The 13,129-nt window shown below is 38.6% G+C and overlaps 1 protein-coding gene across 16 annotated transcripts in view; it reads right to left on the bottom strand.

Annotated features, from left to right (window-relative positions):
- The window catches only part of TRIM2 (tripartite motif containing 2), a 125,671-nt gene that overhangs the window by 5,307 nt on the left and 107,235 nt on the right, over positions 1 to 13,129 (bottom strand). For 15 of the 16 annotated variants that reach the window (XM_050973613.1, XM_018926694.3, XM_030239299.2 and 12 more), the window contains 5 exons: positions 12,582 to 12,685; positions 11,218 to 11,385; positions 4,341 to 4,521; positions 2,637 to 2,707; positions 96 to 236 (listed from right to left, as the gene is read on the bottom strand). In XM_050973613.1, coding sequence (XP_050829570.1) covers positions 96 to 236; positions 2,637 to 2,707; positions 4,341 to 4,521; positions 11,218 to 11,385; positions 12,582 to 12,685 — 665 coding nt within the window. The remainder of the gene's footprint in view (positions 1 to 95; positions 237 to 2,636; positions 2,708 to 4,340; positions 4,522 to 11,217; positions 11,386 to 12,581; positions 12,686 to 13,129) is intronic. The other variant, XM_050973618.1, reaches the window with a different exon arrangement.

The raw sequence follows: 13,129 nt of genomic DNA, 5'->3' as shown, positions 1-13,129 counted from the left end.
AATGCTGATGGTGTTTCTTGGGCAGTCTGAAGGCCAGAGTTAGCAACCCATTAAATTTATTTAGTCAAGCACCTTTGAAATACAGAAATTTTTACCTGTATTCGGCTGTTTCCCCAATCTGCTACAATAATATTTCCATTAGAATCTACTGCTACTCCAGTTGGTGCATTAAATTGCCCATTTCCTTCTCCATTTGATCCAAACTTCAGCATGAACTCTCCCTCCTGGTTAAAGACCTGTATGGGTTAAAACAACAACCTAAATATGGCATGGTATCAAGTATTATATGATCTGATTCATCACAGACATGGAGGCAGAGGGCCCCAGAATTCTTCTGCAGCTTGTGCATCTTGAACTGAAAAGAGCTGAATGCAGATGCAGCACTGGGTGCTTTGTTTCTTTGGAACTAAAACACAATGGAGCAGATGCTCTCTTCTCTGCTTCCATAATCTAACACACATTGCAAATCATGGCATGCTGCTCTCTGTAGACAGGTCAGCAACTGAATTCTCTGTGATGGTAACAGGTTTAGACAGCAGAAAGATGGAGCTGATCAATGACTATTTCTGTCAGTGACCTGGATGCACCAATGGGACCAAACAAGATACAAAATGTGTCATTTACACAGTCCACAGTCATCTCTAAAATATTTTCGAACATCTTGGATCCAGGCCCAGCTACAGCACAAGGTCCAACAGCGCTCTTAGAAACTGACTGTGGCTTGCACAAGAAAATGCAAAGACCTGACAAGTGCCAAGCACACACTGAAGTGCTGATAAGGTGGAAGATGTCAGGGAATTATTGTGTTCTCAAACACCCACAGTGAACAGAGAAAAAAACATTTGTGGGAGGAAATTAATGAAGTACCAAGTTAGTGCCTCAGAGGATTAAAGAAAATAATAATTAAAAAAGCCAACTAATGAAAAAAAAGACAAAGATATATTGCTCTCTCCCTGGGCTGAAGTGACCAAATGAGAGAGAAGCCTACATTGCACAGGATTTTCCATAAAAGATGCCTGAGGGAAGGAACATCCTTGAAGGTTAATGGGGGCGGGAGAAAAATGTTGCTGAGTGAACGTGTTTAATTCAAGACACTGGTGGCAGGGTGCAGCTTTGGGACTCATAAGAGTGAAATTAATTTATTTAGTTATTTAGAATTTATTATTTAAAAGAAGATATACTCTCTGCTCTCAGTTTATAAACTCTCCAGAGTGTCAACAGTTATATGTACCAATTTAGAGAACACTACAGAAACAAGAATCTTTTCTGGTTAGTACCAAATTGTAACAAGTAACATTTGTATCCCCTTGAGTCACACCAGAGACAGATGGGACACTCTGTTCTCATTAGAAATGCAATAATTATAAATCCTCTAGGATGCCACACTTCTTACACTTCTTCACTTGCTTTTTTTCCATTTCAGTTTACCCCTTGCTGTTTTAAGCCTCTCCAGGCATTCTTGTTACCAGGCAAACTTTGCTTGTGGAGAGGTAATTTATGGAGTCATAGGCCTCCTGCTGCTTTAGGGCTCCTGCAGCAATCTTGGTGCTGTAATCCAAACCACAAGCTGCTACTTCCTCACCAATTCCAAAAGGTTGTGCAAGCAAGGCTGCTGTTCCAGACCTAGGTGATTCAGTACTGCTCAGGACACAAAGGTGTCTATGCTCAGGCAGCAACCTCCTATTTCAGGTGAATACATAAAATTTATTTTTTCAATTAGAAACAGTGAAGAACTAGACTGAGGGATCAACTTTTTGTTCAGTCAAAATAAGCATTAGGTGAAATGCCAGGGATTTTATTTTGTTGGTGTGTGGGGCTGACACACATGTCCTGAGAGCCTAGGTAGAAGAGCACCCTGCCTCTGTCCTCCTGCTACTCTCTCCTGTAGAGGGAGGGCACAAGAGCATGTGCAGGAAGTGCAGGAAAGGGAATGTCTGAGAACAAACATACGCAGGTGAGGCATTTCTGAAGAGGCCTGTATCTCCTTCAGTGACACTTGCCAACACATCTCAGCATGTTTCCTTCGTCTGGTTTATTACTGGGACAAACAAATAAACTTCCTATCATACCATGACTTTAAGAGGCTGAGAGTCAGGAATTCCCATGGACACAAGCACACATTAAGCACAAGTGACCAGTTCTGCCCAGTGCAGGAGGCACTGAATGAAAACAAATAGTTACATGTGCTTTAAGAGAATCAGGTTGTAAAATGGGTCCAGAAATCTTAAAGGTTATAGGTATGTAATTTAAAGACTGTCATGTGTCTTTACTTAGTTATAATTTTACAACTAGAAATGTGGAAAGCTTTTACTGGGAAATTCAAAGGCCAGTCTTTTAAAAGAAGACAGAACACACAGTCAGTAACAGGTTTGGCAGAAGGCTACTAAAAATAAGTTGAAATTATTTATTTATGTTTAAGCAATGGTATTAGACACCATTATAGTGACACCAAAGGCAATGGGCTATAGCTTCACTAAGGAATGCACTGCATGCAAAGTTCTCTGAAAGTGCTGTCCCTATAGCAGAGCTCCCTGTATGGAGTGTGATCTCTTTGGTTTTAATAATACATTGTTTTCCCCAGGAAAGTATCATAATAAAATTAAAGTGGCAACTTTCCAAGTTGCCATTGACAGTACCTTGACAGAATGGTTATGAAAATCTGTAATGATGATTTCATTGTTGCTGTTTACAGCTGCAAAATGAGGACCTGAAATGCAGAAAAAGAAGAAGAACAAAACAGTAATACCATTAAAATAAAAAATATGGTTAAATTTAAAAAGAAAAAAAAAATCAGCCTGCCAGCATATTATGTTTGGCTTCTGAGCAATAGTAGTCCAAGTGGGAATACCAATTTCAAGTTAAGAGCAATTTTACTTCATTGTTTCTTTAAAAGTTCAGCATGCTTTTTGTAAGCACAAATAATTTCTTTTTCAACCAGTTGTCAGCTATTGTTACCAATAAGCATTGTTGATTTCTCCCTCCCTTGTATACATAGGACTATGCAGAGATTCATGGGCTTATTAACAAGACAAAACATGAAATGCTTAAGCATAAAGTTGTGTATACACTGAAAATTGTTATCAGAAATGTTCCTGCTAATTCTTAAGTGAAATATTTTATGCTCTGTGTGCTTGCATCTTACAAGCATTTGAGCTAACAAGTTTTAGGATAAATAACAAAGCCACTTAGAAGACCACTGCCAGGGAAATAAGGGCATTTTTTGCTTTACATTGTGTATTGAAATATGTGTGCAAATTTGAGTAAAAAACAAATGGTAGCTTGAAAACTAGTAGGCAAGTACCTAAATTAAAACACTTGGTGCTATTTTGAATTATTAAACAGAACAGAACTCAGTTTCAGTTTTTACAGTATATCAGGGTAAAGTATAAAAAAGTGAAAATTTTTCTATTGAAAACATTAAAGTGTTGACAATTTTCCTGTTTTCTGTAGCCTATCAGCAAGAACAGGTGATATATTTCTCAAATGAACTGTTAGGAAGTATTTGCCTACTTATTTTCAGGAAGTGTTTTTGCAAATTTTTGAATGAAAATAAATTGAGATACCCAGAAAATTTAGCTGTGTTAGAGCCCAAGCTATGCCATAACACATTGCAAGAGATCTTAGGATAAAAACACATTGATGCTATTCCTCTCTTTCACCATGAACCAGTCAAAACATCAGCCCAATGAAACTACATACTAAAGATGACCCAAGACTTGTAAAATGACCTGCATACCTAATTTGGCATTTTCATTTCAAATTTTGAAAGAACAGCTATTCACTTAAAATATAACAGTGGAGTTGTTCTGTTTTTTAAACTTTAATGAATGTTCTACTTGAAAGACAGCATGTGCAAGCAGTCAGTTGAGTATAAATGGCAATTTCCTCAAGCTTACATTGGCAGTTCCATAACTCTGCCTTCCTGATCTCAATCTTAACCCTACCCAATTACACTCATTTTCTAAGAGATACCACTTTAGGCATTGGGTTTTGTGTGTCTGATGATTGGAAACACAAAGCACAGCATCTGAGTTGATTGTGCTGAGCAGCTTAATGTGGCAATTACAAAGCACTTATAAAATGCTAGTAAAGATCAGTCTTTCTTGGGTCACTGATCTGAAATGTTTCCAGGCATAGGGAGGTAGATGAAACAATCTGGTTACAGTTACATTTGCAGAACAGATGTTGCAGTCTGCCTGACCAATCAAGCAAATAGGAGCTGTAGGTCTAGCAGAACCTCTCCCCTGGAGGATAAAGGGGTAGGATACAGCATCTTCAACATGCTCAAACATCATGCAAATGTGAGCAGAAGAGGCAAGAAAAGGGGATTTACATATTACCATCAAGTGTACCTGCAAACTGCTTGTCACCATTTCCTCGACTTCCGAACCTGGTGACTATTTTCCCATTTGGCTGGAAGATGAAGACACAGCATGCTTTATTGTCCACTACAATGATGTGTCCATTACGATCCACTGAAACACCTTTAGGGCCCATGAGCTTTCCAGACCCAATTTTGGCCTAAAAGGGGAAACACAAAACAGAAAAATATGTTGGCATGATAGAAATTAGTACAGTTTAAAGATTGTATTACAGGCACAGAGCAGAATGAAGAGGCTTTTTTTCATCAAAAGTTGGAAGCAATAGTTTTTATCAGCTCTTACTATGTACTTCATAATTTTTTTTCTTCAGCTGAAAATAAAGTCTGCTTTCTGTATGTCTTTTCTAGACTGAAAAATCTGCCACCTCAGCAACTGAGTCCAAATATATAACTCATAAGAAATTCATATGACTTGATAAACCTGTCAGAAATGTCTGTGTATCCAGCATTAGGGTAGCAGCAGGATAGGCAGACAGGCAGAAAGGACTTTTGTCTCCTATTGTGCGCTGCTCCTGAGTCCAACAACCACCTTGGATAGATAGGAGACATCTTTATCACTGCCTGCATCAAAGAAGTCAGAGTTTTTGGAGCATCAGGGCTGGGTGGGATATAGGCTATGATGTCCTCTCTTGCCTTTCTTGGGTTAGTAAGACACCAGCACCTTCTGAGGACTCTCAGAAAGAATTTGAGCAGAGATAAGGCTCAGGCTAACCTCTATCTTCCACCAGATTCCACATGAGATTGCTTCACTTGCTGCTTAGACACATGAAGTGTCAGCTGAAAACTGCAAAGGGGACAGGATTATGTTGCCAAACAGCAAATGAAGTAATCTTTGAAACACTAAACAAATCAAAACTTGTTCCTGTCTTAGGTAAATAAAATTATTTCCATCATTTTAAATAGGCCATGTGACTACCAAAACCATCTGCCAGCATAATCAGCAACAGGAGGGGAATTGTATACAATATTTCACTGGAAAAACGTTCAGTGGAGATGAGATGGATCTCATAACAGTAAATTATTTGGAATGCCTAGAGAGCTGTCAAATCCAAAAATGCCAGAAGCATGCTTTAGTAGGTTTAAAAAGAAGGGATTCTTAAAAGAGGATCTAAGCAACAGAGCAAGCAGAAATTGAGACCAAGCCTTCAAAGAATCCATGAGCTACCTGGGCATATACCCAAGAAGACTTAGGATCACGTCACAATCCATTTTCCATTTTTCACCATTCCGATTTTTTTTAGGCTGGGATTCTAGAAACTGTTTTAATCTACATAAAATCAGTTGGGTTTTGATCTTTCAGTTAAAAAAGGTTGTAAATATTCAATTGTTTGTGTTGGAATGGAGCAACTTGCATCCTGCTTATAGACCTTTTTTTGAATTGATGGACAGATTTGAAAGCTGGTTTCAAAAGTCTGTACTGGACAGACAATCCAGTGGAGGGGCTTTGTTGAAATTATGGGTTCCAGGACTTTCAGATTGTATAGTGATTTGTGACAGACACATCCTACAAACTGAAATTCATATCTTGGTGAAGAACATACATTTCTGTTTGCATTGCAATTTAAATGAAATATATACTAAGATATTCATCTTATTTATGAAACAAGGCCATCTTTCACCTCACTGCCTTTGCAGGGTGAGACAGATCACCCCCTAGAACAAGCAATGCTGGGAGTCATAGAATCATTTCAGTTGGAAAAGTCCTCTAGGATTGAATCCAAGCATTAACCTAACACTGTCATATTTACCATTAAACCATGTTCACAACTACCACATCTACTTCTGACTTCTCTGCCACTCTCCCCTCCCTCCTGCAATTGGTGAGTAGCAGTAGGACAGATTACAAGGCATTGAGAAAATCCATTGCCTAACTCATTTTTCTCATGTCCCTGATGTTTTCAAAGCAAACAGAAGGAGCTCCCCTATCCTTAGTAAGTCTCTTGCTCCTATTGCATGGTACATTCTTGTAGGTGGGGTTGCAAGTAAAAAATAGGAATGATCCTAAAATAAAGCCACTTGAGAACCCTGAGGATGGCTGCTACCAAGCCACTACACAAGCTTTTTCAGTCTCCAGTAAAGAAAATTCCAGAGCGCAAATCTTGCAGCTTCAAGACTATGCTTAGCCAACTTGCAATGATCTTGTGTCAGTTTTATGTTCATGTACATATACTGTTATAAACTGCAAAATATTTAGGCAAAATCTACCTAATTGAATCATGCTAAAATATCCCCAGGAAAAACTATTAAAATTTATTTTGTGTTCACCAGGGGAAAGATATCAGCAGACCTACAAAATGTATTCAATTTGCATAACAACAAAGCAGCAAAACCATAAATCAAATGCAAATCTGTAGATGTATTTCCTTTGGGGTGATTAAATAATATTCTCCTCTTTCCTTTGTGTTGCCCATGTGGTTGTCTGCTTGAGCATTGCACCACCTCCTTACCATCTTTCCAGGATTCCTATGGAAAATGACTCAGACTCATGAGTACAGTGTCTTCCTGCCCATAAACACATATGGAAAAATATAACAAATAAATCACATACTACATTAATGGGCACTCAGTGCTGAGAAGAGTAATAAAAATCACTATTCTTGGGCCAGGTTTAAAATATAATTTGCAAGCAGCAATAAAGTATGCCCAGCTAGAGTTTGCAATGCTTTTTACTAAAAAATCTGTTCCCAGTTTAGATCAAAATATGCTGATGACACATTACTGGATCTAGCTGAACATATTCTTTGTATATTTTTATTTCAGAAAATTTCCTAGAATTATAGGTTTGATTATTTAGAACAGAACATTATGAAACCCAGTACTCCCATTAAGTGTATGAATGGAAGTATTTTCAGGCTTTTTCTCCATTAGAAATGAATACAGTACAATGAATCATGTAAACCCTTAATACAAATAATGTGTTTAATTTAATTCAGTCATGGACATTATGTCCCTTATTTTATAGGCTCTTAGGAATTTAGACTGGTTTTCAAACATGTGTTTATAAAGTCACCCTATGAGGTTGGAAAATATTCTACTGTGGGATATTCCTAGAGGTAAAAAAAAAAAAAAAAAAAGAACCAAAAAAACTCCCCAAAAAATCCAATCAGCCTACATAAAAATTTATGAATACTTTTCCACTGTAGAAGTAAGCGTGTTAGAGCTAAGTTTAACTTTACCATTCTTGTTGCTGTTTGAAAGGTTCAAGATTGTCAGGGATTAATAAAAAACTTTCAACAAACCATCTTTTCCTGTTTGAGAACTTCTCGATTAAGGAGATAGAGCTTTGTCACATTGCAGTATCACACAATAAGTTGATTTATCATTCATCTGACTGTCCAAATTCAACTGTGACCATTTAACCATACCACCCATTCCCATTGTACATGCAATCAGCTTCAGACAGCTCTTTCCTTAATTCTACTAGTGAGACAAGGTAGAAGTCTGACATATAAAATATTTCCTCTAATCTTTTCCCACTTATCTAAACTTGATCTTAACCTAACTTGCAGAGCCCCATTTGGTTGATAACAAGCTTGTCATCTTATATCCAGCTCTTCAAGACTAAAAAGAAAACAATCTTCAGAGGAACATGAATCATTCTCTTGGCTCTGTTGTCCAGTTCCTTCACTAGGTTTGAACACCACTTGGTGAGGAACTGGTACAGCTGCTTCACCATGCCCTCTCTCCTTAGCCTAGTGCTGTATCTGCTGCAACAGCTTTCTTAGCAATTTCAGACTACTTGACACACTGTTATCTGCTTCATTATTATGAAACAAAATAACAATTATTATTGTTATTTTCCTCATCTGCCTTTTACAGATGAAGAAAATAAAGCACAGGGAAGTGAAATGGAAGATCACTAATCACCCATGAGATCTGTGGCACAGCCAGAAATAGAAGCCCCAAATCCTAAAACCCAATCTGAGTCTTTATCATATCCAGGTTAGTACAGCTGTTCATGTGCAGAAGCTCATGTTTTGGTGCAACCTTAGATTAGAGTTTGCCCGCCTCTGTATTTGTGTAAGTTTTACAGCCTTGAGAAAACAGAACTCTGTCTTTGTTGCTGCCAGAACTGAGGAAGGTGACACTTTTCTGCCTGGCAGTGGAGGTTGCCAAGGGGAGTCAGTCCAGTGTTGTAATCAGGGACATGCCTGGGCCTGGCTCCAGGGAAATTTGCCTTATTGCTCACATGACTATTAAAATTCCACTAAGGGAGAGTGAGTGTAAGTAAATACAGAACGAAGGGGACAACATCAAAAATAGTTAGATTAAGCTCAAAACAGCCCCCTGATATTGCTGAGTTAACAACTAGCAGGCCACCTGCATCAGAGGTCTTACACAATGACTTGCAGGCACAGTCCTTTGAAGGCAAATGCCATTATCCCTTTCTCTCTCTCTGTTATTTTAGCAAGTGCTGCCCAATTTAATCTGACAAGGCCCCTGTAAGAATTACCTCTGCCAACACACAAAAAATTACAAGGCTTTGCCCAGATTCCCACAGGCTAGATCTGTTACATCTATGTTCTGTCCTTCCATTAGATTTTATTTAACCCCATTATAGAATGATATCCTGAGCTGGAAGGGACCCATAAGGATCATCGAGTCCAACTCCCAGTCCTACACCATCATGCCCAAGACAAGTCCCTTCCCTTCATGGCACTGACTGTCCCATATCACAGCCTCACCCTTGGTGAGCATCATCTCCCAGCCCTGTGTGTGTCCCCCCACAGTTCCCCCAGGCCCTGTGCTCACCCCACCTGCACCCCTCCTCCCTAGCACAGCTCTCCAGCTACACTGTACAGTACATGATCCCCTGAACCAGTGCTGCACCAATACAGGACCCCCTACTCCCATTACAGCTCCTCAGTGTGGCCCTGTGCCCAGTGCCCATCCGTGTCTCCATCCCAGTGTTCCCACTGCCTCGTTCCCATGCACATGCTCTGCCACCTGCTCTCCACCGAGATCCTGCACTTATGTGCTTATGTATAAAAAAATACTTCTACAAACATTTATTTCTCCTCTCATAAATATGGTTTATTGCATTCAATCTAAAAATAGTATTTTATACGATTGATGTTACATCTCTCATTTAATCATTCTAGTCCCAAGAGCTAAGAAGTCCGATGCATTAATTTGCATTAACCACACAAACACTGCCAACATCACACAGCTTTTGCATTTTTTTTGCAATCCAGTGAAAACACTGACTGAAAACAAACGTAGGCTTCGCATCAGAGGAACTACATTAATAATTAATTTTTTCCAATACCTATTTCCCTGCTGGTAGTATATCACACATAGTGTCCTGGCTTCTCCAGAGCTTTTCCCTCCAGAGCTGGCACCATCCAAAATGCTGGATTTACAGCATATTTTAAGAAGGCAGGAAAACAAGCCCTCCATGTTCTGTGTCCAGTTCACATTAATGCTGTTAATAATTATTTAAAACACACCTAGGATAATCAGAATATTTAGATTCTTAACTACATTACATATTTCTTTGGGTTTGTTTTGGTGTTTTCATTTCATTTAAGAACTTCAGCCAAAACCAAGGTTTTCCTGTGTGGCTGTAAGTTTTCAAAATTACTTGACAACTAAAATCACATCCTCTCTGCAAATGCAAACAATTTGTATTTTTTTAACACTTGCACTGCATTTTAGTATTGTTTTGCTTTAGCTTGAAGTCTATACATGATCTGGATTCTTCTAGAAGTGTACACATCACTTTCTCAAATGGAGGTCACTGAGGACTACGCAAGTACAATTGCCTATTTGCATTTGTCACTTTGCAAAGACTACTCTCAGAGAAAGGTAATTTCTTGCTGCACACATGAGCAGCTCAGAACCTGAGCTTTTTGGCCACTAGGCTGCCAGAAGATTAGCCAAACAGGCCATACCTGCCCAATGCAGGACTCCAGAACTTGGTAACTATGGTAGAAATTTCCCTGCAGGTCTATTATCCCTATGACCAGTGAGTACAGCTAACCTCTGCCAGAGGTGGCTCTCTCTAATGTGTATCACCACACTTGGTATCATGCATTCAGAGAACAGCACCAAGTAGAGGAAACCTTTAATTATCTCTAGAACTGCACCTGAACCCAAGCAAAATAAATGTTGCAAGTTGGAAATCATCAATGTAGTGTAGTAGCTGCGGCCTTATTTTATTCCCATTAAAGGGATCAGAGTTGCTATGAAAATATTAAGTTGTTTTCCTTAGACTTTCTGATTTCTGAAACCTATAACATCATTACTGTCTTTCAGTTTTTTCAGTGCACAACCAACTAGGACAACTGTTTATGCTATAGCACTGAAACAACACCCTGGGTTACCCTTCCTTGCTTTGATTACCAACAGGATCATACATAAATTATACACTATATTTGCTGAGAAGTATGGAATAAAAGAGGAAGTCATCATCAGACTGCTACCTTCTTTTCCTCCTCCATATGTCACTGAAGAGCTTCATAAGATTTTGTCTTTGTCTGTGTGCCTACACGTATCTGCACACACCCTTCTGTACAGAGTACTAATGATGTGAAGGTTGTTGAGCTAGTCCAACGAGCCTTGCTGGCACTTGCTGTCCTCAACCATACGTTATAGAAAGGCATCTAAGCACCCAGGATGGAACATGTTGTCTCTGCTTGGTGTAACATTAGCATTACTGCTGTGATCTCCTCCTATTAATTATACCATGTGGCTGGGCCAGGGGTTTCCACATCACAACAATGGAATTTAGACTAAGCTACAGCCAAATGATGTAGTTTCTTGAAAAATAATGTTACTTTGCATTCCTTTGTAAGACCAAGAAATCTCAGGAGAGTTCACATAGTAACTCGTACCTTAAATTTTCCATCTGATGAGAATATGCTAACCCATTTGTTATCATAGTCTGCAATAATGATGTCACCACTGGGATGCACAGCCACTCCTGTTGGCCGCTGCAGCTGGCCAGGAGACCTTCCTCGTATGCCAAAACGGCTTTTGAACTGACCATCATTGGAAAATATCTGTAATAGAAAACAGGAATTTTAAAATTATGTCCACATATGACCATCACCCATTTCTTGGAGCTTAGATTTTAGCAAGTCACTAATCAGAACTATAATCAGGAAGAGAGTTGGGAATGTGAACCACTTTTACACAGTCCATATTTGAAAGTGATATATCTAATTTTAGAAGACCCTAGTTTCAAAAAAAAAAAGAAAATCTCATTGCACTGTTTTTTCAGTGAACTCGAAGTACTTCACAAACATTAATTAATTAGCTTCACAATATGTCTCCCAATGGGGAGGGAATGGTATTATTCCCTTACTAGAAATGAGGCACTGAGTGATAAGTCTGTAGAAACCACAGGAATATGTCCACTGGTTGTGTCCCCAAGCCAGGTAACTAGACACTGAAGTTCCTCTGAAGAGGCTGCATATTACAAAGCATGAGGGTGCTGATGAATATTTGATTCTGTCTCTTTGAGAAAGCCTGGAAATGAGTTCTCACAGCATGTGGCTTGCTGGTTCTCCCATACAAGAGCAAGTGACACGCTGCTGCTGCTGCCGTGTTCATTGCTACCACATGGGCAGCCTGGAGAGTGCTGACAAATTGGTAATGGTAAAAAAGATAGATGGCAAAAGAAAAATTATAGCAATATATAAGCAAAAGAAAAATATAAGCAAAAGAAAAAATTTAGCTTGATTTTCACATTTCTTTACAGAAGCCAAGAAATTATGGGTGTCAGGGTGCTACCACAGAAAAGATTTGATTATGATATCAGAAAGAGAAGTCAGTTAAGTAGACTAAAAGCCACTTGAAAATGATATCTATATGCTTTTTTATCTATTTGTACTTCTTAAAAAATTATATTTGTGGCACCATGCTCTAGATTTACATTTGAAAACATGAGAGTAATAAAATTTACAATGTAAAATTATGTTTATAGAAGGGCATTTTTCCAGATTATTGCACAATTTATTTTTTCATTCATTGCCAAATCATAAGGAAGGGAAATAAACTCTGATGATATACCAAATATAGTATAGATCTGAAAAAGATAGCTGCAGGTCAAGAAGATGGAAAGTAAATGGATAATAAATTAAGTTTATCTTGTATTTTCTACATCTGACTGAATTGTACAAAACGTGTCTTTCTGAGACTACAAAAAAGGGAGAGGTGTGAGGGCAAGGAGAAAAACACTGAAATATTCTCATACCTGCACACACTGGTTGTTACTGTCTGCTATTAATATTTTTCCATTTGTAGATGCAGCTACACCTTGAAGATTTGTAAATTCCCCTTTGTTTCTTCCTTTGGTGCCTAAAATTGAACACAAGTCACATAAGAAATCAGGTTAGACAGGACTAATCAGTTAGGACCCAAATGCCAACACATGCAATTATTACATTTCTGATCAAAGGATTTTTATTTTGAAAAGTTCTTCTCACTGCTACAACTTCAAAGAACCCTCTCAGTAACAGATACACAACTCTACTGACAAGACAGGATTGGTTAAGGGACCGTTCTCACTCTTTAGCATGTGTCACCCAAGCCCCCATTAGAGGCATTAATTGCCTCTTCAGCCTTCCTAAATCAGTGCTCACAAATTGCCTCTTGCATGAGGGAAACAGTAAAAGGTTTTTACATAAGCAATGGACTTTTTTAAACTGCAGATTTTTATTCTACTGAAAAGGTGAGTACATGGGAACATACAGAGTGGGGCTAAGATAAGAACCTGGACAGATGACACAGTTTTAGCTAAGT

The sequence above is a fragment of the Serinus canaria genome, chromosome 4 (genome assembly GCF_022539315.1).
Source record: "Serinus canaria isolate serCan28SL12 chromosome 4, serCan2020, whole genome shotgun sequence".
In the NCBI taxonomy this organism is placed as follows: domain Eukaryota; kingdom Metazoa; phylum Chordata; class Aves; order Passeriformes; family Fringillidae; genus Serinus; species Serinus canaria.
This window is presented reverse-complemented; position numbering and strand designations above follow the sequence as displayed.